Raw genomic sequence first — 25890 nt, 5'->3', positions numbered from 1 at the left:
GAGGGGAGACGGACCCAGTTCCTGATGCTGTGGGACAGACACAGCCAGCCAGGCAACGCCCTTCCTACCACTGCCCTCCTGCCCCGAATGGAACCTCTGCAGGCTTCAGGTCAAAGAGGGAGACGCTGGAGAGCTGGTGACCCCTTCAGCTTGGCCAAAGACGGATGAAATATCTCAGAACTGTTTTAACCTACATTCTTCATGACAAATAAGGCTTCCTCCCTCCTTTCTTCCCCCTTTCCTTCCTTCCCTTCCTCCTTCCCCTCCTCTATTTCCTTCTTTCTCATCATTCCTCCCTTCCTATTACCATCCTTCCTCTCCTCCCTCCCATTTTCCTTCCTCTTCTTTCTATTTCCTTCCTCTCCTTCCCATTTTCCTTCCTTCTCACCTTATTTCTTCCCTTCCTTCGTTCTCTCCTTCCTTCCTATTACCTTCCTTCCTCTCCTCCCTCTCCCCATTCTCCTTCCTCTCCCTATTTCCCTCCCTCCCTTCCCATTTTCCTTCCTTCCTCACCTTCCTTCCTTCCCTTCCTTCATTCTTCTCCTCCTATTACCTTCCTTCCTCTCCTCCCTCTCCCCATTTTCCTTCCTCTTCTTTCTATTTCCTTCCTCTCCTTCCCATTTTCCTTCCTTCTCACCTTATTTCCTTCCCTTCCTTCGTTCTCTCCTTCCTTCCTATTTACCTTCCTCCCTCTCCCCATTCTCTTTCCTTCCCCCTTTCTATTTCCTTCCTCTCCTTCCCATTTTCCTTCCTTCTCACCTTATTTCCTTCCCTTCCTTCGTTCTCTCCTTCCTTCTTATTACCTTCCTTCCTCTCCTCCCACTACCCATTCTCTTTCCTTCCCCCTTTCTATTTTTCCTCTCCTTCCCATTTCCCTTCCTTCTCATCTTCCTTCCTTCCCTTCCCCGTTCTCTCCTTCCTTCCTTTCCTCCCTCCCTCCCTCCCTCCCTTGCATCTCTTCCTCCCTCCCTCTCGCATATACATTTCTGGACCGTATCATCCAAATTCTCTTCCCAAAGCTGAATATCCAACCAAGGAAACTTCTTGGCTCTACGAATGGAGACAAGGCGGAGGGAGCCCCAGACGTGGGGGGGAGGGAGGGGGGCAGTTGGGGGGAGCAGATGCTAGAACCTGTTTGGGCAGGGCCCCAGGGGAAATGCTGGGCTGGAGGGAGGGGGAAAGCTGCGTAGGGAGGGGGAGGGAGGGGGGTTTCCTCTGACAAGCACACTTCTTAGCGCCATCGCTTAATAGCCTTGTTTCTTTTTACTGGCTTTGCTTGCGGGAACTGTAGCATGTGGGTGCGTATTAAGACTTTGGAAGGCTGAAAAAGAGGGGTGGGCTGCATAGGGCTGCACCCACCAACCCTACATGTAGCAATGGGGGGTGGTGGTTTTCATCTCTTCCCTTCCTCCCAGCCTCCCTCTTCTTGGCCTCTTTTCCCATATGCCTTTTTTCCCGAGCCCTTTAGAAGAAGCAGAAGAACAAAGGAAAAAGCCCACATACCTATCCAGCTTCTTTTGCAAGGACCCAGACACCCGAAGGAGATTCGGCCGGTGGGAAATGGGGCTTTCGAACTTTGAGTGGCATCTTGAAAACTGGCTCCTTCTGTGGGGGGCCAGAGCTGGTGGGGAAGGAGGGCTGAGAGATTCTGGGGGAAACGAAGCAGAGAGGTGGGTTGCTACCGGTTCGTATCGGTTGAGGCAAACCTCTAGCACCGGGATGGCAAACTTATGGCAGAGCCCTCTCTGTGGACACGCGCACGATCGCCAGCTGGTGTTTGCGGGCAGCGGAGCTCAGGAAAATGGCCTGAATAACAACCAAAAACAGAACATTTGGGGGGCTGTTTTCCATGCAGTTTTCCAGGTGGTTTTTGGGACCCTTTTCAAGCTGTTTTGGGGACATTTACAGGACCATTTTGGGGCTGTTTTTAGGCCATTATTAGCCCAAAAATGGTCCAAAAACAGTCTGAAAAGTGACTTGAAAATGGCTTAAAAACAGGCATGCGCGGGCTGGCCAGCTGGTCTTTGGGTTCCAGCCCTCTAGTGCAATGTTTCTCAACCTTGGCAACTTGAAGATGTCTGGACTTCAACTCCCAGAATTCCCCAGCCAGCATTCGCTGGCTGGGGAATTCTGGGACTTGAAGTCCGGACATCTTCAAGTTGCCAAGGTTGAGAAACACTGCTCTAGTGCATACACGCATGCACATGTGTTCCAGTTTGGGTATTCGGTGCCGAAAAGGTTCGCCATTGCTGCTCTAGTGAAAATTGCGACTGGGTCTCCGAACCAGTACGGACAGCAGGCTGGCCACGCCCCTGAACCGGTTCCCCGGTGGCTGCAGCATGTTTCTTTTGACATTTTTAATGTTCTGTGCATGCGGAGACCTATTGACAGGCAACTGCGCACGCAAATCGCCCGTGCGAGGAACTGGCAGAAATGCAGACAGAAACACACACCCCTCCTTTGAAACCAAGACAAAGCTGTAGCACAAAACCTTGTGTGTCTCAACTGAAGACAGCAGATACAGCGGTAGCCCTCGACGTACAACTGTTCATAGTTACGGCAACATCGAACAAAGGGACTTTTGACTGTTTTTCACACCTTTCCGGCATCCCAATGATCAAAACCCAGATGTTTGGCCACTGGCTCATAGTTACGATGGTCGCAGCGTCCAAGAAGTCCAGTGATTCAAATTCAGACTGCTGGCAACCGACTCACATTTGTGCCGGTCGCGATCCCCTTCTGATATAAGCAAAGTCGAGGGGGGGAAGCTGGATTCACTTAACAACTGAGTTACTAAGTCACGGCAGTGATTCACTTAACAGCGGTGGCTGGAAAAGTTGTAGAAGGGGGCAAAAGTGACTTAACACAAGTCTCGCTTAACCACGGAACGTGTGGGCTCGATCGGGGGTCGTACGTCGAGGACTAGCTGGGGTTGGAATTCACGTTGGAGTCATAGAGGCGGTGAACAGCCCTGGGGAATCAAGCGTGGCCGGTTTATGAAGCCATAATTCGAAACGGTTCAGCCTGATGAACCAGAAGAAATTACAGGAGATTATAATTAAGTTGAGGTTGTCTGGAATGTGAATTTCTCCAGCTAGACGCTTTCAGTCTGCTGGGAAAATACTTTGCCTACACATCTATCTGCAGCCGTAGAGGAAAAAAATGCCATTTCAGACTTCTGGAGGTCTTCTCAACCTTCTCGGATCTCCATCTCTGGTCCTAGAACATCTGAGGGTCCTTCAGTATTTCTTTCTGGGCGTCGCAATCATATTTCTTTTAATTCTGAGACAATCAAGGATGTGTGTTCATCAAAACCTCTTCCTAGCTTTCTCTCCGTGCTGCTCATTTAACAATGGGTGGAAGCTAATCCAGGAGAGAAGCAACTTAGAACTAAGGAGAAATTTCCTGACAGTGAGGACAATTAACCAGAGGAACGACTTGCCTCCAGAAGTTGTGGGCGCTTCATTACTGGAAGCTTTGAAGAAGAGATTGGACAACCATTTGTCTGATGTGGTGTAGGGTTTCCTGCCTAGGCAGGGCGTTGGACTAGAAGACCTCCAAGGTCCCTTCCAACTCTGTTATTCTATTGTATTCTATTCTATTCTTATTTCTGTTCTGTTCTATTCTTATTTCTATATATTCTATTGTTTTATTCTATTCTTATGTCTATTCTTTATTCTTATTTCTGTTCTATTCTGTTCTATTATTTCTGTTCTATTCTATTCTTATGTCTATTCTTAATTCTATCCTATTTTTCTATTTTTTTTTTTTTTTTCCTTTCTATTCTATTCTTTATTCTATTCTTCATTCTATTCTATTCTATGTTCTATTATATTCTATATTCTTTATTCTATTCTTCATTCTATTCTATTCTATGTTCTATTCTATATATTCTTTATTCTATTCTTCATTCTATTCTATTCTATTCTATTCTATATTTTTTCATTCTTCATTCTATCTATTCTATGTTCTATTCTTTCTATTCTTTATTCTATTCTTCATTCTATTCTATGTTATTCTATTCTATATTCTTTATTCTATTCTTATTCTATCTATTCTATTCTATTCTATATTCTTTATTCTATCTTCATTCTATTCTATTCTATGTTCAATTCTATTCTATATCTTTATTCTATTCTGTTCTGTTCTGTTCTATTCTCTCTCCAGCATTTGAGAGTGTTAAGAAGCACCAGATCTTCTGGAGAGGACAATCTTTTGGAGAAGAAGCAGATTCTCCCCATCTTCCACACCAGAAGAATTAAGGGCCAGAAATGTTTTCCTGCAATTCCACCAAGGCTTGGTGGCAGTGGTCAGGCTGCTGCCCACTGTCCATTGTTGATGGTCCGAGGAAAGCGATGGTCTTTCCCGGAGCAGCTCAATCGTGGGAGAGGTTCACTTGATCAGGAAAGGTTCCAAAATTGCTGCTCCTCCCCAGCACGTCTTTCTATCTTCTGCCCTTGGTGCCCTGGGGATCTGGTGGCTCTTATAGCTCTGTCACTCAGAACAAATGACATGGCAGATTGTAGGAACGGTTGAGGTTGGTTTGCCTGACCACCAACTTCCTGTCCCTCGTCCTGTTTGGTTTGAAAAGCGAAGGGAACGAATGGAACTTCCATAATCAAGAGCAGTCTGCTGCCAGATACATGGTGGGGATCATCGATGCGCTTGTGAGTGCCCTGAAGCCATCGGATGCTGGGGATGATGGAGCTTTAGATCAAGCCTGTGTGATGAACCATGCCTAACATATTTCGCTTGTTCCTGTCTGAAAATATGAGTGACCAAGTTACAATTTCAAAATTTTGTAGGCTTTCTTTTTTTGTATAATTTCTTTTCTTTTTTCTTTCTTTCTTCTTTCTTTCTTTCTTTCTTTCTTATCTCACACACTCTTTTTCTCTTTCTCTTTTCCTCTTTCTAACACTTTCCTTCCTTCCTTCTCTTTGTTTCATAATGCTTTCTTTTCTTTCTTTCTCTTCCTTCTCTTCCTTTGTCTAACACTATTTTCTTTTTCTTTCTTTCTTTCCTTTTCTTTCCTTCTTACTTTCTTCCTTTCTCTAGTCTCACAAGGCTCCTTCTTCCTTCCTTCCTTCTTTCCTTCCTTCCCTTTCTCTTTCCTTTGTCTCACAAACACATTCTCTTTCTTTTTTCTTCCTTCCTTCCTTTCTTTTCTCCTCCTCCCTCTCTCTATTTCTGGCCCATCAAGGGATTTTTTCCCAAGGAGCCCCTTTCCCCTTTCCGGCCCTTCTCCATCACCCAGAAATCCTCTCTCTACTGCAGCAATAACCCTTCCTTTCCTTCCTATGTTGCCTTGGCTTCTGTGAGGCTCCCTGCTAGGATCTTTACACCCCATTGATATCTGTGGGAACCAGGAACAGCAGGTGCGCCTGGAGGCAGCGGGGAGGGGCTGTTTCTCTGCAAATGAATGAATGAAAACTCTAAAGCCAGATTTCACCCCCAGTTGTGGGCATCTTCTCAGGAATGAAAGAGGCCTTTATCCATCCAGATGGCCAGCAGGAATTGCAAAATATCCAAGATGGGAATTTGAAGGCTGGAAAAGGAGGTAGGGAAATCTCTCAAAACATCTGTGGCCTTCAGATGGGATTTTTCCCCCCTAAGGGATTCATACAGAGGTGGTATTCAGCCGGTTCTGACCAGTTCTGGAGAACTGGTAGCAGAAATTTTGAGTAGTTTGGAGAAGCGGAAAATACCACCTCTGGCTGGCCATGCCCGCATCTATTCTCTGCTCCCGAGTCCCAGCTGATCAGGAGGAAATGTGGATTTTGCAATAACCTTCCCCTGCCACGCCCACCAAGCCACACCCATAGAACCGATAGTAAAAAAATTTGGATCCCACCACTGACTCATAACCATCTGAAATTTGCCCAGGATGATTTCCTGGCCTCCTCAATTTACAACCATGTGTTAATGACTGTTCAAATGTTACGACGGTGCTGGAAAAGGTCACTTGCAAACAGTTTTTGCACTTACGACCGTCGCAACATTCCCCACGTCACGCGACCAAAATTTGGGCGCGTGGCAGCCATCGGTTTGAGTGTCCCACGTTCACCATTGCCGAGCGTCCCAGCCCAGCCGTTAAGCAAACTCAACGGGGTGAAGCTGGATTCACTTAAACGACTGCACGATTCACTTAAGAACTGCCGTGATCCGCTTAACCTCCGTGGCCAAAAAAAAGGGTCTAAAATCAGAGGCAACTTGTTTAACGTTGCTTAGTGACGGAAATTCCAGTCCCTGCTTGTGACCCTAACTGGAGGACTACCTTCATTTGAAAATAAAGCCAAGGGGCTTTTCACAGCTAGTGGTCCAAATACATACCCCAAGCCCGAGATGGCGAACCGTTGGCACACGTGCCAGAAGTGTCACACAGAGCCATCTCTCCGGGCATGCGAGCCATCACCCGTTGCTTTTCACGTGCGCAGGGGCGCTGGAAATCAGAATAGCGGCCTCCCTGTGCGCATGCGTGCACTGGGAAGGTGATCTTCCATTTTAAGCCGTGCACATGCGCACTTTGCAGCTGGTCTTCACGCATGCATGCGTGCCGGAAACTGGAAGATCATCTTCCCGGCGTGCACATGTGCAATGGGCGTCTGCTTTCCCAGTTTCTGGTGCACACATGGACACCAGACACCTAGTCCGCGTGTCACATGCGTGCCAGAAACTAGAAGAGCGTGCATACACTCCCGTTTCGGCTCTTGGTGCCGAAAAAGTTCGCCAACACTTCCCTGTGCAATCCCAAAGGTGCTTTTTCCAAGGAGGAAGTCGACTTCCTTGGTTTTTCCTGGAAAACGTTTCGCCTCTCATCCAAGCACTTTCCTCCCTTCTGACCATCAGAACTTCAGTCAAAACGGATGAAGCTTCTTGGATGAGAAGCGAAACGTCTTCCAGGAAAAACTAAGAAAGTCCCAATTGCCTCTTGGAAAAGCACCTTTGGGGACAACCATGTCTTGGATGGCTGAGAACCTCCACAGATTTCCCCCCACCCCCCAAGCAATGCTCCCTGCGCACCTCCAGAGATGTTGAGGTTGTGATTTGCAGCGACCGGCAACTGGGAAATTGAAAAGCTGCAATCTCAACACAACAACAAGTTGCAGAAAACCTGATCTGATCTATTGATGATGGTACTGTTCCCTTCGCAGCTTTATTCGCAAGGAGTTTTAAAACTTCTTTGTTGGTGCTATGATTTCAGTTGGCCATTCATTGCTCCTACCCCAAACTCAGGCAAAATATAAATTTCTCTCTGTCTCTCTCTCTCTCTCTCTCCCTCTTTCTTTCTCTTTCTACCTTTCATTTCCACAATTTTTTTTCAGAAAGGTTGGGTGGAGATATCTTCCCTCAAATCTTAACAGCGCAAATGCCTGACGATGATACACCTTCACTAGTTGCAAATGTTTAGGAATAAACAATAGCCAATTTCTGCTTTTCCTGGTCTTTCTTGGTATTCGTATTTGTGGATATGCTCCTTTGGAAAACATTCTACATTTGCAGCATTCAAAGCAAGTTATCGTTGTTTTAAGCAGCTTGGCACTAACACCCCCCCCCCCAAAAAAAATGCCTTTTGGAAAAACGAAACTTGTTCTGAAAGCAAGAGTTACGATAATAGCAAAATTTCTTACACTTCAGGCCTAAGTAATAAACTTGGAATCTACCCCTTGACACAATTCTAGAATTTCAAAAAAAAAAAGGAGGGGAAATTTCTGCCACTTCAAAAAAAAGGGTAGATTTCCACTTACGTTCGCTTAAAATATTCGTCTTAATATATTTCCTTTCTCCATAGTTCTCTGCTTGGCAGGGCAGAGAATATTCTGGATGGATTGTAAGAGTTGGGTCGATTAGGGCATTGCCAATTTGCTAAATATGCCGCCTCTTGTCTAGTTGATGGATGACTTTGTTATGTTTCAAAAGTTTGCATCCCCCCCCCCTTCTCTGCCATCTTCCAGAGGGGACCTCTTTAATTAGCTGTGGGGTCCTTGATGCTCTCTAAGCTTGGTGGTTTTCTTGCAGACGTTTCATGGCCCAACTAGGTAACCTCATTAGTGCTAGAAGGGAGTGGAATTTGGGGAGTGGAGGAGAAGAAGGAGAAGTGGGGGGAGGGAGGAGGAGGAGGAGGACTGTGGGGTATTTGGTGCTCTCTGATTTTGGTTGTTTTCATGCAGACATTTCACTGCCCAACGTGGAAGAGGGGTTTGTGGAGAGGAGGAGGAGGAAGAAGAAGAGGACGGTGGGCTCCTTGTTTTCTGAGCTTTCTTGCAAATGTTTCAGGACCCAACTAGGGAACATCATCAGTGCTGGAAGGAGGTGGAGTTTGCAGAGAAGAGGCAAAGGGAATTGGGAGCAGGATGTGTTTGTGGGGTGTGTGTGTGTCTGTGTGCTCTTTGAGCTTGGTGGTTTTCTTGCAGACGTTTCCTGACCCAACTCAGTAACCTCAGCAGTGCTAGGAGGGGGAAGGGGATCGCTCTCTCTTTCCACGTGGCGCCTTGCCCTGAATGTGTGTATCTGCTTTCATTTCGTTTGTCGCTAAGACGACAGGAAGAAGAACAAACACGAGTAAGGAGAACGCAGGAAAGGGGTACGAATAAGGGGGACAGGAGCATCTTCACGGCGGTCCCTTGACCAGGCTGATCCGGGAGCCTCGCCTTCAGGCAATCCTCCCGGACGGCCCAAGGGGCCCCTCTGAGATCACCCAGTCGGTCCTGGGCAGGAGGGCTCAAGGTCCACCCAGCCCGACAGCGCAGCGGGCGACCCTCCCTCCTGCTTCCCTCCCTCCTTCCTGGCACCGCTGCCAGCCGCGCATCGCCTCCGGGCCGGCCGGCCCCTACAGCCGCCGGGATGGCTTCCAGCAGCGACCGCCCCTCCCTCCCGGCCGCCTGCTTTTGGGAAGCCGAGCCCAGCCAGCCAGGCAGGGGAAGTGCCGGGGCAGCGCAGAACACCGCCCCGGAGAGAGAAGCGGGGGGAGCCCAGCGCCTTGGCTGCCTCTCTCTCTCTCTCCCGAGCGGACCCCCCAAACCTCCCCTGCTGGCGAGCCCCCTCCCGCATGAAGCCGACCGCGGCGGGGCTGCGACCACCCGCGGGAGACCCTCCTCAACTCAGGTGACACGTGCAAGGGGGGAATCTCGGTTCGGGGTTTTTTGGGGGGGGGCGCGGGATCGGGCCCCTTTGCAGCATCTGGGGGTGCCGGGCGCCCTTTCGGGGAAGGGGCGACCTACTACGCATCTATACAAAGGGTGTAGTGTCTCCTGCTTGAGCAGGAGGGGGCTGGACTAGAAGACTCGAAGGTCCCTTCGGATTGAAATTAAAGTGCCAGCTGCGAAACCCAGCGCGAATTGGAGGAGGGGGGGAGAAAGAGGGCGAGCCGGAAGCTCTTCGCAACCCGAGAGAAAACAGCGCAGCTGGAACCGCATCTGCCAGTGGGGCAGGCTGGCTTGGGGGATGAAAGGAGGGATGCTTGGGGCGGGGGTGGCGGGGATGGAAGCCAAGCCTTGGATTCTTGCGCCCCCACCCAAATCCTCCGAGTACTCAGGCCTAACTAAGGACAAACACCCAAAAACACACACACACACCAAAAATGGCTGAAATTCGTTTGTGGGTTTTTGGGAAGCCTTCTGCCACTTTTTCACTGCAGTAGGTGGCAGCCTTGCCTTGATTTCGGCTGAGCGGCTGGCATGGTGCCCGGATGAGCTCTGCCAGGAAGTTTGCAAGCGAAGTTGTACACTGGAAGGGGAAGTTATTTATTTAGCAATAGCAATAGCAGTTAGACTTATATACCGCTTCATAGGGCTTTCAGCCCTCTCTAAGCGGTTTATAGAGTCAGCATATCGCCCCCAACAACAATCCGGGTCCTCATTTTACCCACCTCGGAAGGATGGAAAGGGCTAGGCGGAGTCAACCTTTGAGCCGGTGAGACTAGAACAGCCAAACTGCAGAACTGCCAGAGAAGTCAGCTGAAGTAGCTGCAGTGCTGTTTAAACCACTGCAACACTCGGCTCTATTTATTGTTTTATGTTTCATTTTATTCCGTTTGCCAAACGTGCGAGATAACAGGTTGTAAGTATATACAAGGACACTGGCGCATGAAGCGAATGCAAATCCGTGATTACAATAAGGTAAACATGGACTGAGCACATGGAATGAGTGCAATCAACGGGGTGAGTAGGACAGGGGACGATAGGTACGCTGGTGTGCTTATGCACGCCCCTTCACGGACCTTTGAGGAATGGGGTGAGGAGGACAGTTTGAGGTTGAAGCTGTGGGGTTTAGAGCAGAAGTCGAACTCCCGGCCAAAGAGGCTGCAGTTACTACCAATTGTTGTCTGTGGTTGTTAGTTGCAAAGTACAGAAGAAAGTTTGCCTGCTGTTCATCTGGCTTGGCCACCAACTCAGCTGCTCTTTTAACAGCTGGACGGAGTCGGAAGGAATTGTGTAGGGGACTTGAGTGGGCAGGAGCCAAGCCGTCATAGCTACGAGAGCATTGAGTGACTCAAAAGTGGAAAGGAGGAACTGTAGGCAAATGCCTGCAATTTATACTCTGGGCCCATAGGACCTCAACCAATCATTATGCTTGAAAAAGCAAATATGAATTTTCAGGGTTTCCCTCCAAAACAGTTGGAGTTAACAGTTAGGATCATCTAAAGCAGTGTTCTCAACCTTGGCGACTTTAAGTCCTGTGGACTTCAACTCCAGAATCCCCAGCCAGCTCTGCTGGCTGGGGAATTCTGGGAGTGAAGACCACAGGACTTAAAGTCCCAAGGTTGAGAAACATGATCTAAAGGTTAGCTTCACTTTAGCAGGGTTTAGCACAACTATATGCATCAATACGCAACAGAAGAGACCTTGTAGGTCATCTAGTCCAACCCCCTGCCCAAGCAGGAGACCCTGCACCATTTCTGACCTGCTGGCAGTCCTGTCTCTTCTTGAAAGCTTCCCGGGATGAGCTCCCACAACTTACGAAGGCAACTTCTATTCCGTTGGTTCTCCCTGTCAGAAAGTTCCTCCTTATTTCTAGGTTGAATCTCTTCTTGTTCAGTTTCCATCCATTGATCCTTCTCTGACCTTCGGGTGCTTTGGAGAATAGCTTGACCCCTTTCTCCTCTCTGTGGCAGCCCCTCAAATATTGGAAGATGCTCTCCTGTCTCCCCCTGGTCCTTCTCTTCCCTAGACTAGCCATGCCCAGTTCCTGCAACCGTTCTTCATATGCTTTAGCCTCCAGTCCCCTCATCATCTTGGTTGCTCTTCTCTGCCCTCTTTTTGGAGTCTCCACATCTTTTTTTATAGTGTGGTGTCCAAAACTGGATGCAATACTCCCAAGTGTGGTCTTGCTAAGGCTTTATAGAGTGGTATTAGCTGTAACCAAAGTGTCCCTCTGGCTTGCTCAGAAAACCTTCTGTGGCTTTAAGAAGAGGAGGAGGAAAACATGGATATTTTGGCCTGTTGGGACTTTCGTGAAAGGCTGGCAGGGAGCCAGACCCCTTACGTCAATCAGTCAGTCTAGCATTTGATAAGACAAAACAGAAAGTGGCCTGTCCTTCAGACTTTGGCAATGAGAATCCGGCGGAGAAAGCGCTAGATCAGCAGGTGTGCATTTGACAGAAGGTTCCTTTTTAAAAACTGCTTTTAAAACTGCTTTCCTGAAGCAACTGGTTCTGCAGATCCTCCGATATATTTCCAATTCTCCTTTCTCTCGTTCCCGGCTTCCTGCTGTTAAACTCTTCTCTTTTCCATGCGCTGCAAGGGTTTGTGCTTTCTGGCCGAGGACAGTGAGTTTTGCGTCTTGTTTTTTGGTGGCTTGGTGCAAGGTGACAACTGATAGCCATCCAGCGTGGCAGAAGGCAAACTCAACGTTGAGGAAAGGCAACGGGTGGTTGATTTGACTCCAAAGTAAGTGTTGGAGTTCTTGATCTTAGTGGTTCATCCTTTAAGCAGGCCAGTTGATTGTCCTTTCTAAGTTGGCAGGTCATTTTCATCCTGTCCGAAATAATACGATAAAGAAGGAGCTTTTAGGAAAGGATTCTTCCTTTTTTCCCCCTTTTTCTCAATCAAATTTTATTTTTTTATATTCTTATAGATATCAATGCATGAATGGTGTGGTAACTGGATAACATGCATTCAGTACACACAAAAATAGTCTTATTATTCCTAAATATTGCATTGCATTTCCATTATTTCATATTATTTATACGTCCTTTATTATCATCCTTCATTTCTGAACCATCTTTCTGTCCTTTATCTAACATATATATATAATTATTATTTTCGCTATTTTCTATCCCTATTTTAACGTTTCCCTCTCTTTCATATCACTAATATTCGAAGATGGTTTTACACTTATTTTATTGTTCATATTTCCTTAGTTAAATCAAAGTTACACCTATTTTTGTTCATATTCCTTAGTTAAATCAAAGTTACACCTATTTTATTGTTCTATTTCCTTAGTTAAATCAAGTTACATCTTTATTGTTCATATATCCTTAGTTAAATCAAAGTTCCATCCTTCATTCTTTCGTTATTCAATATTCTTATACAGTTTTAGTATCAATCACAATCATTTATACTTTTAGGGTATTCTATTCATATTCTTTCCAGTTGTTCAATCCATATTCTAATTAATACACATGTTTAGATTAATATACGTTTATATTTCCCAATTCCCAATTGTTAAGTTCTAACCTTCCACATCTTTTATACATATTTAATAGTACAGTCATTTAAAGTCTATTTTTCCAATCTTCATATCCATTTATATTAAAATATTATCCTGATATCTATCACGTTGCTAAAATAATAATTCAACCTTATAGTTCTGATATTAATAGACATTATTGAAATATATTCATAAAAAATATCTTTTACTCTGTTTTCCTTATCCATCTCTTACCCGCATCCGAACTTAATCTTATTTTTAGTTTTCTTCCATATTGTCTCTTAGGTCTTTTATTCCCTCTGTTTGACTTTGCAATCATTTTTCTCCCAACTCTACTCTGGAAAAGACCCTTCATGGTATTGGATCTGGGTACTTGAGAGACCGCCTGCTGCCAATTACCTCCCACAGACCCATTAGATCTCACAGGGTTGGCCTCCTCCGGGTGCCATCTACCAGCCAATGTCATCTGGCCACTACCCGGGGGAGGGCCTTCTCTGTGGCAGCTCCGGCCCTTGGAACGAACTCCCCGCAGGGATCCGGACCCTCACCTCTCTCCAGCCTTCCGAAAAGCCGTCAAAACCTGGCTTTGCCGGCAGGCCTGGGGTTGATGAGTTCCCCTCCCCTCTCGACATGTATGGTTGTGCGACTGTTGCCTATTTTATTATTTGTATTTCGTTTTTATGTTCCCTTTTTCCCCTTTTGAATTGTTCGCCGCCCTGAGTCCTCCCGGAGAAGAGCGGCGTACAAATAATAAAATTCTATTCTATTCTAATTCTATTCTATTCTACCCTTCCTAAAGAGAAATAACCATTGGAGTTTAAGGAGGAGCTGCTTTGAAAGGACAGGAAGATGCCCAGGGATGGGAATTATCTAGGGGCAGCTACCTTCTATTTCACACAAAGGAAAATGTGTTTGGTGCAAGTGGAAATAGCAACAGGAACAGTTTTTCAGTCTCTAGGACTTGGAGACACCGTGAAGATTTCCTCGGCTGAAACAGGTGCAACAGGTAGAAAGACCAAAGGGGAGAATTACTGGAGTAGCAACAACGGATAGGCTGAGTTGGAAGGGACACTGACATAGGGGTCATATAGTCAATCCCCTGCCCAAGCAGGAGCCTACACCAGGATGGCAAACCTTTTCGGCACTGAGTACCCAAACCGAAATGGCTTTATGTGTGCTGTGAAGCTCCAGAAACCTGAAGGCAGCTGGCTGTTTGGGGGCTGTTTTCAGGCCTTTTTTGGGTCAGTTTAGGCACTCCTTTTTCTGGCAGTTTTTTACCCCCCCAAACACAAAAAAATGCCCTCCAATGACCAAAAAATGGGCTTGGAAACAACCTGGAGAAGCCCCAAAACATGGATGTTTTCAGCATTTTTGTGGCCATTTCAGGTCGTTTCCCAGCACCTGCAAGGACCAGCTGACCAGAGCACACGTGAAGGCCCTAAACCGGAAGAGCAGCTGGTGACAGCATGTGCCCACAGAGAGGGCTCTGTGTGCCACCTCTGGCATGCATGCCATAGGTTTGCCATCACGGCCTACACCATTTCTGACGGATGGCAGTCCTGTCTCTTCTTGAAAGCCTCCAGGGATGAAGCTCCCACAACTTCCGAAGGCAACTTCTGTTCCATGGGTTACAATACAATACAATACAGTAGCAGAGTTGGAAGGGACCTTGGAGGTCTTCTAGTCCAACCCCCTGCCTAGGCAGGAAACCCTATACCGTTTCAGACAAATGGCTATCCACATCTTCTTAAACTTCCAGTGTTGGGGCATTCACAACTTCTGCAGGCAACTTCTGTTCCACTGATTAATTGTTCTCACTGTCAGGAAATTTCTCTCGTAGTTCTAAGTTGCTTCTCTCCTTGATTAGTTTCCACACATTGCTTCTTGTCCCCTCAGGTGCTTTGGAGAACAGCTTGACTCCCCTTCTTTGTGGCAACCCTGAGATATTGGAACACTGCTATCATGTCTCCCCTAGTCCTTCTTTTCATTAAACATACCCAATTCCTGCAACCGTTCTTCGTATGTTTCAGCCTCCGGTCCCCTAATCCTCTTTCTTGCTCTTCTCTGCCCTTTTTCTAGAGTCTCCACATCCATTTTTACATCTTTTGATTGTTCTCACTGTCAGAAAATTTCAACTTGTGAGTGATGGCGCCTTCCTAGATCCTCTTATGACCTGTCCTTCTGATTTTAGAAGGGAAGTTTGGGCCAGCAACCCAGGGCAAATTTTGCAAATAAGTCTTTCGAAGTAGATGCACCAAGACCACAAGACCTCTGACTCTTGATGTCTTTTTCAGTTGAAGGACAGGACTTCGGCGTCATGCATTTCAAGCACTGGCTTCCCCAGGTGGGGGTCCAGTACAGCCGAGTGAAGCCCCAAACCCTAGAGGGAGAAGCAGGGGGGCTGCATCCCTGGCAAGATACCCGGATCTCATGTTGGGTAAGATTTCAGATTTAGTTTATTTGTATGCCGCCCTTCTCCAGGGACTCAGGGTGGCGAACAACTCAAAGGGGGAAAAGGGAACATAAACACAATACACATGATTAAAATAAGCAAGAATCATACAGCCATACAAGTCGAGAGGGGAAGGGAACTCATCGACTCCAGGCCTGCCGACACAGCCAGGTTTTAACGGCTTTTCGGAAGGCCTGGAGAGAGGTGAGGGTCCGAATCTCTGCGGGGAGTCGTTCCAAAGGGCCGAGCTGCCACAGAGAAGGCCCTCCCCCGGGTGGTAGCCAGGTGGCATTGGCTGGTGGACGGAACCCGGAGGAGGCCTACTGTGTGATCTAACGGGTCTTTGGGAGGTAATTGGCAGCAGGTGGTCTCTCAAGTAAGCAAAGATTGGATTTGGGTTGGAATAGCAGGAGAGCTTTGGACTATGTTATTTTTCCTTTCTTTTCTGAGCCCGGAGGGTTATTAACTTGGAAGTTTCTGCTCCCATTGGGCCAGTTAAAGTCCAAAGAAGGCGGAAGAAGACTTCAATGGATGCTTCAGGAGGATCTTTGTAAGCAATACTTGAGCTTCTTGTCCAGAATCCATTGAAGTTGAGAATGAAGGAGAGAAGGAGAAAGAAAGGAGGGAAGGAAGGAAGGAGGGAAGGAAGGAGGGAAGGAGAGAAGGAGGGAAGGGGAAGGAGGGAGGGAAGGAAGGGGAGTAGGAGAGAAGAAACGAGGGAAGGAAAGAGGGAGGGAAAGAAGTAGGACCGTTGTAAGATAAGATGGATCTATGGGATGGTAAGAAAGCAATCTTCAAGTATACTGTTAACAGTAGGGAAAAATTGTTATAAATACATATTATTAATAACAGTTATGAGATCATATAATTGTGAATGTATATATGAAATTGATAAAATAAAAATAAAAAAAACAAAACAAAAACAAAAAAAAGAGAATGAATGAATGAATGCATGAATAAACAAACGAATGAATGAAATACTATCCCTGAGCTACAACTGTCCTACTTTTTCCAAATGAGGTGGGTTTCTTCGTTTTTTGCTCAGTCCTAAAACTTCTGGATGCTCAGAGGTTGGTGGCTCAGTGGCTAAGATGCTGAGCTTATCGATCAGAAAGGTTGTGGCAGTTTGGCGGTTCGAATCCCTAGCGCCACGTAACAGAGTGAGTTCCCGCGACTTGTCCCAGCTTCTGCCAACCTAGCAGTTTGAAAACACATAAAAAACGAGAGTAGAAAATAGGAACCCCCTTTGGTGGGAAGGTAACAGCGTTCCGTGCACCTTTGGCGTGGAGTCATGCCGGCCACATGACCACGGAGATGTCATCAGACAGCGCTGGCTCTTCGGCTTTGAAACGGAGATGAGCACCGCCCCCCAGAGTCGATAATGACTAGCACACATGTGCGGGAGAACCTTTTTAAAGCTTCTGGACCACTGCTTCTCAATGCAGCAAATTTAAGGTGTGTGGACATCAACTCCCAGAATTCCTCAGCCAGCAGCATCCTGGGAGTTGAAGTCCACACATCTTAAATTTGCTGGAGGTTGAGAAACAGTTCTTCCCCTCCCTGTAAATGGGGAAGATTTTGTTTCATTCTTTCCAGCCTTCAAGGCCGCCTCTTGGTTATTTCTTTCCCAACCTTCCCCTATCTACTAATCTACTTCTGTTCTGCTTGTGACTCAGCAACTAGGATTAAGGGAGGTTTAGGATGAGACAGAAACCTTTCCTCACACCACGTGGGAGTATAGCACGCCCTGCAGCTATTTCATCAACCACTTCAAGCATTGATGTGTCACACATCCAAATATTTGTAACGCGAAGAATATTATCAGATATAAAGATATCTTAACAGAAAGGGGGAGAACTAAAACGAAAGCTAGAACTGCAAGAACGAGGGATTGATATCGGTTGTTTTTCACAGTGGCAAATAGAAGCAAGATATGAAAAGCAAGGGAATATGGCTTTAACTTGGGAAGCTCAGAGCTGGATAAGATACTGATGGGAACAGGAGAAAGAACAATTAAGAAATTGTATAGTTATTTATTAAGAGTTAGACTAGAAGAAGAAGTGGTCAGCTGTTTCAGGCTGCAGAGATTGCTTTAGCCCAGTGGTTCCCAAACTTGGCAACTTTAAGACTTGTGGACTTCAACTCTCAGAATTCTGGGAGTTGAAGTCCATAAGTCTTAAAGTTGCCAAGTTTGGGAACCACTGCTTTAGCCTGTTGCAGCCTCCGCGAGCCCCATTTTCCCCGTTAGCTGCAAGGAGGTAAACTGCTGGGAGGCAGCGGCCAAAGGGTGGGGAACAGTGGGTGGGTGGGGCTACATTCAGTGTATAAGACACACCCAAATTTTCGCCCTCTTTTAAGGGGGGGAAAGGTGCGTCTTATACTCCGAAAAATACGGTAAGTATATATTCAAAAGTAAGATACAAAGAGGGGATAAGTATTGATGTGTCACAGGCTCCTTCTGTGTTGTAGCTTAGTCATGCCTCACTGTGGACATCCGTGGAGTCCCATCATGGGATGCTAAATCTTCAACATCTTTCCCCAAGATGGGCTAAAAGGAACACCACCCCCCTTGCTTCATAATTGCTAAAGTATAACATGCAATTTGTCTGGAACAAATGGATAATTTCATGAATGCTTATTTTTGGGTCTTCTTTGATCTGAGATACAGGGAGAAGCCCACTCTTCAAGAGAATATTTCACCTAGACCAGATTCCGGGGTCCTTGGCATCTCCACTCAGGTAAGAGCACACCTGTGAGGTGCTCGGCTCCAGGGGGACAGGATGTTTCCTCTGGGGCCTAGAGGGCGAACCTATGCCACGCGTGCCCGAAGTGACACACAGAGCCATGTCACCTGGCACATGTGGCGTTGCCCGTTCCTCTTCTGGGTTCCAGCTGAACATCATGCACACCAGTAACTGGAATACTAGCTGGTGGGTGTGCATGCGCACTCCGGAAACCAGAAGTTCGTTTCCCGGTGTGCGTAGGTGTAGAAAATCTTCGCCATCACTGGGGAATGGAAGATGTTGGATCCTGGGCAGAAAATAAAGTAGGTGGGGAGTGATTCAGCACTGATGGTAGACTATGCCATGGGTGCCAGAGCCTTCTCTGTGGGCACGTGCGCTGTCAGCAATTGCTCTTCTTGTTTCCGGCGTGCATATGTGTGCCGGCTGCCGGAGCACCAGAAAACGGCCAAATTTTTCCCCAAGATTAAAATAAAAGTGTGGCAGGCCAGAGATCCTAAAAGGAAAAAGACTGGAGGCCTCACACTAGTTTTGTGGCCACTCAGGAAATAGTTATGTTATGTTATGTTGTTATGTTTATTATACTTGCATGCCGCCCTATTCCCGAGGGACTCAGGGCAGCTAACAAACAAGTGGGGAAGGGGGAGATACAAAAAACAAACAAAAACAAGATGCAAAACAAACAATTAAAACAACAACAGTCACAGCAATTCGAGTGGGGCTGGGAACTCATCAGCCCCAGGCCTGCCGGAATAGCCAGGTCTTAACGGCTTTGCGGAAAGCCAGAAGGGTGGTGAGGCTCCGAATCTCCATGGGGGGATCGTTCCAGAGGGCCGGGGCAGCCACAGAGAAGGCCCTCCCCCGAGAGTCAGGCATGGGAAGGGTTTTGAGGCTCCGAGTGTTTTCTTTTTTGTGGGAAACAGTCCAAATGGCTCTTTCTAAAGTTGCCGACTTCTGATCTATACTTTTACCTTGTGTGGATCCCCAAGGACATGTCTGGTTTTCAGAGCTCCTCAAAAATTGGCGCCCTTGTCTAAGTTTGAATAGGATGAGAGAACAGAATAGTAATCTGGCATCAGAGCTACCAAATTCTTCTAATGGTTTTGTTCCTCCACAGGAACTTCACCCGTTACCCGGGAATGTTACAAGAGGCAACATCTCGGCCCGCTTCCCCCAAGCCAAACCAGAGAGTGCTGAAGAACGTAGCGACTTCTGGTAACCTGTCGACCTTCTTCCTTGGAGGGTTGGTGGGGGCGTGAAAGTCACCAGATACAACCCATGGTCTCTAGGGATATTAGAGAAGGAGCGTGCTCTCCTCCTCCTCCTTCACCTTTCCTTCTCTTGTGTCCCTCCCAGAAGCCAGCCAGAGACACAAGAAAGTTTGGCGGATTGGTTTCGCCGGCAGCCCAACGAGGAGAGGCAGTTTGGACCTTCCTTCGCCCTGGACGCCACCCACGTCGACCCAGTGATCCGGGAGAGCTCCCTGGAGGAGATCTTGAAGCCTTCTCCAGACCTGACCATCCAGAACCAACTCCAAGGTTCTTGCTCTCATACCATTGGTCTCCAGAACCTTTTTGACGAGGACCTCTGCGGGCAAGAAGTGAAGAACGTGGTCCTCTACGGGACGGTGGGCACCGGGAAGAGCACCCTCATCAAGAAGATGGTGATGGACTGGTGCCGTGAGCAACTTCCTCAGTTGAGCTGCTCCTCCCCTTCTCCTGCGAAGACCTTTCCCAGGGGCAGCAGCCCCGTGTCTCTGCGCCGCCTGGTGACCAAGAAATACCTCCATTTGCGGGGATGTGGCCCACTGCTTGGCTCCACCAACCTCAAAGTGCTCTTCATCCTTAATGGCCTTGACCGCCTCAACCTGAACTTTCGCCTGGCCCGCACTGACCTCTGCTGTGACCCCAATGAGCCCCTCTTGCCGGCTGCCATTGTCGTCAACCTCCTCAGGAAGTACATGATGCCCGAGGTTGGTAGGGAGGGATGGGCCGAATCTACATTGTCTCCTCCTTCTTCCGCTTTCTTTCTCCCTTCTCTTTTGCCCAAGATAATTACTAGCTAATATCATCTGTGCTAGAAGGGAGGGGGGGCTTCAGAGAGCAAACTCGCTGCCTTCTAGCTGTGAGGATGTTACCTAGCTGGGTAATGAACTGTCTGCAAGAAAAACCACCAAGCTCAGAGAGCACCAGGACCCCCCTCATTTCAACCCTGAGCTACAAATATTATTGGTACTAACCACTATAGAAGGGACGTGGTGGCTCGGTGGCTAAGATGCTGAGCTTGTCCGTCAGAAGGTTGGCAGTTCAGTGGTTCGAATCCCTAGTACCGCATAATGGACGTGAGCTCCCGTGACTTGTCTCAGCTTCTGCCAACCTAGCAGTTTGAAATCACGTAAAAAAAATGCAAGTAGAAAAATAGGAACCACCTTTGATGGGAAGGAAACAGCGTTCCATGCATCTTCGGTGTTTAGCCATGCTGGCCACATGATCAGGCAGACGTCTTCGGACAGCGCTGGCTCTTTGGTTTTGAAACGGAGATGAGCACTGCCCCCTAGAGTCGGGAACGAGTAGCACATATGTGCGAGGGGGGAAACTAAAGATGATGGTGATGATGATGAGAAACTAAATTGCGCCAGTTCTCTGCTCCCATCATTAGGTTCATAATCTCAATCTTCTCTCCTGTTCCACCATGAATGCCTCTTCGAACATCACTGGGCCTTGGGAGGACTTGGGAGTAACTCTAGCTTGTTTCCATTCCTCCAGGCCGCATCATTGTCACCACTCGTCTTCTGCAGCACGCCGGTCCCCAGCAAGTTTGTGGGACGCTACGTTGAAGTCTGTGGCTTCTCGGACCTCAACCTCCAGAAGCTTTACTTCCAGATGCGCCTACGGCAGCCTGAGTGTGCCGGAACGTCTGGTCCCCCAACAGCAGAGCAGGCCAACGAGCAGGACAACACTGTTGGAGATGCTCTCCAGGAATCTGGAGAGCACAACCAGATCATGGCTGCCTGCTTCCTCCGTCTTATTGCTGGTTGGTCTGCACGACTTTGCACTTCCTTTATTTTACCAAGGCGGTGCCTCCGACGCAAACGCTGACGGGCATCTACACCAGCTTCCTACGGCTCAACTTCAGCGGGGAAGTGCTGGACAGCACCGATCCCTCCAACATCTCCATGATGAAGTACGTGGCCAAGACGGTGGGCAAGTTGGCCTACGAAGGGGTGATGTCTCGGCAGACTTGCTTCGCGGAGAAGGATCTCCGCCGCTGCTTGAGGTGGAGATGAAGACGGAGAGCGAGCTGAACCTCTTGAACACCTTCCGGAGTGATGTTCTCCGCTTCTTCTTGACTCCCTGCGTTCAGTCGGGCAAGGAGCACACTTTCGTCTTCACCATCCCAGCCATGCAGGAGTACCTGGCTGCCCTTTACTGTGTCTTGGGGGAGAAGAAGACGCTGGTGCAACGGGTGGGCAAGGAAGTCTCCTGAGATCATCGGGAAGGTCAGCGAAGATGTGGCCCTGGTGCTTAGCTTGGTCACCAAATTCTTGCCGCTGCGGATCCTGCCCCTCCTCTTCAACCTCATCAAGATCTTCCCCCGCTACTTCAGCCGGTTCGGTACCAAGGACCGGGACACCATTGCCCGCACCATGGCAGTGGAGATGTTCAAAGAGGAGGACTACTCAACGAGGATGTCCTGGACCAGATCAACTTCAGCATCCTTGGGGTGGAAGGTCCCATGCGCCACCCGGATGAAGCTTCCGACGATGAGGTCTTGAGCTCTTCCCCATCTTCATGGGCGGGTTGCTGTCCCGGCGTAACCGGGCCATCTTGGACCAGCTGGGCTGTCCTATCAAGAACCTGGCCGCTTTCGAGATCGCCAAGGCCATGAAGAAAACGGTCATCCGGAATAGCCGCAAGGGCTGCCGCCATCTGAGCTGTTGGACTACCTCTTCTTTTCTGCACGAGTTCCAGAACGAGCGTTTCACAGCGGAGGCCATCCAATCCTTGAGGACCATCAACCTCTCTTTCGGTGAAGATGACCCCTCTCAAATGCGCGGTCCTGGCTTCCGTGGTGGGCACCACGAGCCACGACGTCGAGGAGCTCAATCTTGCCTCTTGCCATCTCGATGTGGGCAGCTTGAGGACCCTCTTCCCCATCTTGCTACGATGCAAGAAACTCCAGTGAGTATCTTCTGCTCTAATTTAGTACAATCCACACAATTCACCAAGGTGGCTCGGTGGCTAAGACGCTGAGCTTGTCGATCAGAAAGATCAGCAGTTCGGGGGTTCGAAATCCCTAGCACCACGTAGGGAGTGAGCTCCTGTGACTTGTCTCAGCTTCTGCCAACCTAGCAGTTCGAAAGCACATAAAAATCATAATAGAAAAATAGGAACCACCTTTGGTGGGAAGGGAACAGCGTTCCATGCACCTTCGGCGTTGAGTCATGCCGGCCACATGACCACGGAGACGTCTTCGGACAGCGCTGGCTCTTCGGCTTTGAAACGGAGATGAGCACCGCCCCCTAGAGTCTGGAACAACTAGTACGCATGTGGGAGGGGAACCTTTACCTTTACACAATTCACCTCAAGGTTAAGCTTCAATTATGACACGCAATTAAATCTAAGAGTTCTGCAATGATTATGAAGTTTCACCCTCATTTTTGACATAACGGTGTGTCTTTTAACCCACATCTTTTTTAAAAAAATTCATGCTTTTTTTAAAGGAAGTTAAAAAAAACAACAACATTTAGTTTCTTAGAAACTCTTCCGATGTGCCGTTCTTATGACGTCCTGCTTTCCTGGCAAGTATCTATTTAAAGGGAACTTAATGCTGAATTTAAAAGATCGAGCAGAAAATTGGGGTGTTTTCAGCTAATTGAAGAGAACATCCTGTGCCACCACTATTCCTAACCCTTTGAAATAGATGTTTGCAGAAAATGCCTAGTAAATTGGCAATCACTTGGTGAATCCGTTCCAGTGTGTATTTTTTCAAGGGCTAGAAAATTGCAGTCTTGACTTTGAGCAGAAGGTGGCAAAATAGGATAGAAATTTAGAACATTATTTCAGGGTTGAAACTGAAGATGAATCCCTGCCAGAGGTGGGTTCCTACCAGTTCGCACCTATTCGGTAGAACCGATTCGTCAAATCTACCGAACCGGTTAGAAGAGGTTCCACCAGAAAGCAGGCCACACCTACAGAAGAGGTTCCAAAATTTTTTGAAACCCACCACTGACACACACACACAGACACACACAAACACACAGACAGATTCACACACAGAGAGAAAAAGAAAGAAGGGAAGAAAGAAAGAAATAAAAAAGGAAAAAAGAAAGAAAAAGTGAGAGAGAGAGATGAAAGAAAAAAAGGAAAAAGGGACAGAGAGACAAAAGGAAGGAAAGAGAGAGAAAGAGAGAGAGAGAGAGAGAAAAATACATGGCCGGCAAGCCACTCCCACCAGGTCACATGGCCAGTAAGCCACTCCCACAAAAGAGGCCACACCCACAGTAAGTTCAAAATTTTTTTGAAACCCACCATTGATCCCTGCTGAACGCCAAGAAGCTTCCTGGGGCAGCGTTCCACCAGTTTTGGGGTACTTCATATCCCATCCCGCTTGCCAGCCTGATCAAAAGGAACACAGCCCGATATATGGGAGAAAAGTGAAGATAGGATGCGGGAGTTGCAACTCCAACGTTGTTCTGTTGTCTCCTCCAGCTTGCAGCTCAACAGTTTGGGCCCAGAGGCGTGCAAGGAGATCCGGAATCTGCTTCTGCACGACAAGTGTGTGGTCGACACCTTGCGGTGAGTGTGAAGGAGGCAGCCAAAGAGGTTTCTTTTTTTTATATGTAAAAAGTTTTTTTTTAATTTTTTAATCTCATACATACATTTACAGGTGTACATTCTCACAGTTATTATTCACATTGTGTATTAACAGTTTTGAACATTTATTTTTTGCTCGGTTTGCCCTCCCCAGCCCCCAAGAGGACTTTACAAATATACATATACCTAAAGTATATGGATGCTGTATTTTTGTGTTGTTGTTTTTTTGCAAAAAAACGGACCCGTTTCCCCAAAAAACGAGCTGTTTTTTGCTCATTTTTTGCCTCCTCCCAGCCCCTAGGAACACTTTACAGGCCTCTCAAACGCTCTGCAAACTCTCATTTTTCCACAAAAAATGAGGTGGGCAGAGGGTTTGAGAGGCCTGCAGAGTGCAAAAACTTTTCTTTTTAACTTACCTCTTCAGAATCTTGGTGCGTCTTATACTCTGAAAAATATGGTATCTTCCAACTCTCTTGGTACAATTGTCCAGCTATTTTGCTGCGTTGATGTTCTTGGAACATACCCTGGTTGGAACATCCTATGAGCCTATCCCGCACCCTGTAGACAACACATGCAAAATATTACTTGCCCTTGTGAACAGGACACCACTCTTGATTGGCCAGTACAAAATTTGATCCTATATCGTAGCAATAGCAATAGCAGTTAGACTTATATACCGCTTCATAGGGCTTTCAGTCAGCATATTGCCCCCAACAACAATCCGGGTCCTCATTTTACCCACCTCGGAAGGATGGAAGGCTGAGTCAACCCTGAGCCGGTGAAATTTGAACAGCCGAACTGCAGAACTGCAGTCAGCTGAAGTAGCCTGCAGTGCTGCATTTAACCACTGCGCCACCTCGGCTCAATCAATATACACAACATTCTGGATGGCACCAAGGGCTCCACAAGGAGAGAAGGAGAGCAGAGAAGATTGCAGAAGGAGATGCTTTCTGCTATTACTTCTGATCTTGTCAATAAACCTACCAGGGCATAAGTCTCTTGGGATTGCAGGAAAGATGGAATCTGTGGGTCATCCCATCCAGAAGGCATCTGACTAAGGGAGGTTGGCCAATGGAAACGGTGATGTCTCCTCCAATATTGATGTTCACCATGTCCTCCTCAGGCTTGCAGACAATCCCTTGACCGAGCAGGGGGCCATCTACCTTGCTGAAGGCCTGGCTGGCAACAGTTCTTTGAGGAACCTCTCGCTACTTCACACCTCCCTGGGGAACCAGGGTGTGAAGGTGATCACCCGGCACCTGGCTCAGAACCAGCATCTGCAGGAGCTTGATGTGGCCTACAATTCGTTGACGGATGAAGCAGCGTTGGCCCTGGTTGAGGAGGCCAAGAAACACCCAACGCTGGAAACCGTGCAGTGAGTTTCAGCCATGCCACTTCTCAGTTGGATGTCCAAGAGACGTGTGGGGATGTCTGGGCTTCTGCTATGGTTTTGGGTCACTGAGAAATTTTGCAGACAGTGTCTAGTCCCGCCATAGCTATGAAAACTGGTTGGGTGACTGTGGGCCAGTCACCAGGAGATGATGAGTTCTAGTCCTGCCTTAGATGTGAAAGCCAGCTGGGTGACTTTGGGCCGATCAACAGGAGATGGTGAGTTCTAGTTCCACCGTAGGCATGAAAGCCGGTTGGGTGATTTTGCGCTAATCACTAGGAGACTGTGAGTTCTAGTCCTGCCTTAGCTATGAAAACTGGTTGGGTGACTGTGGGCCAGTTACCAGGAAATGATGAGCTTTAGTCCTATCTTAGGCATGAAAGTCAACAACATGACTTTGGGCCAATCAGCAGGAGAATCTTTACAGGCATGGGGTTGTTCTGCTTCTGGCTCTTAAAGCTTTTCTCCTCTTCTCCTTCCTCTTCCTCCTCCCTAGCTTGTACTTTAACGAGATCAGCAAAGAAGGCAAGGAAGCCCTCTACGAATTGAGGAAGAACCAGGATGGCCTCCGCGTGCTCATTTACCTGACCATGGGAGCAGACGTGTCGGACTACTGGGCCATCATCCTGAACGTGGTCCAGAAGAACCTGCCCATCTGGGACAGGGAGCGGGTGAAGCAACATCTGGGCCTGCTCCTGGAAGACCTTCAGTGCAGCCGCCGAGAGACGGTCAACCCTTGGAAGAAACTCAAGTTCATGAGAGTGGAGAGCGAGGTCAAGAGGATGCTGGGCCACATGCAGAGAGGCGCCCTTTGACCTTTGGTTCTCGGGAGACGTCTGGAAG

General features: G+C 47.8%; 1 protein-coding gene across 1 annotated transcript; it reads left to right on the top strand.

Annotated features, from left to right (window-relative positions):
• Window positions 1-8800: 8800 nt before the first annotated feature.
• On the top strand, window positions 8801-25881 carry NLRX1 (NLR family member X1). The gene is given in 18 exon segments (XM_032228948.1): window positions 8801-9102; window positions 14943-15085; window positions 17769-17838; window positions 18959-19056; window positions 19198-19215; window positions 19218-19535; window positions 19538-19578; window positions 19580-19813; window positions 20607-20856; window positions 20859-21110; window positions 21113-21324; window positions 21326-21518; window positions 21521-21607; window positions 21610-21866; window positions 21868-22022; window positions 23553-23639; window positions 24781-25032; window positions 25544-25881. Coding segments are annotated over 17 exon segments (2850 nt in total). The 5' UTR covers window positions 8801-9102; window positions 14943-15078; the 3' UTR covers window positions 25863-25881.
• Window positions 25882-25890: the final 9 nt, after the last annotated feature.

Source organism: Thamnophis elegans, chromosome 13, assembly GCF_009769535.1.
Source record: "Thamnophis elegans isolate rThaEle1 chromosome 13, rThaEle1.pri, whole genome shotgun sequence".
In the NCBI taxonomy this organism is placed as follows: Eukaryota; Metazoa; Chordata; class Lepidosauria; order Squamata; family Colubridae; genus Thamnophis; species Thamnophis elegans.
Note: the sequence above shows the minus strand (reverse complement) of the source record. Positions and strands in the feature narration are given on the sequence as shown.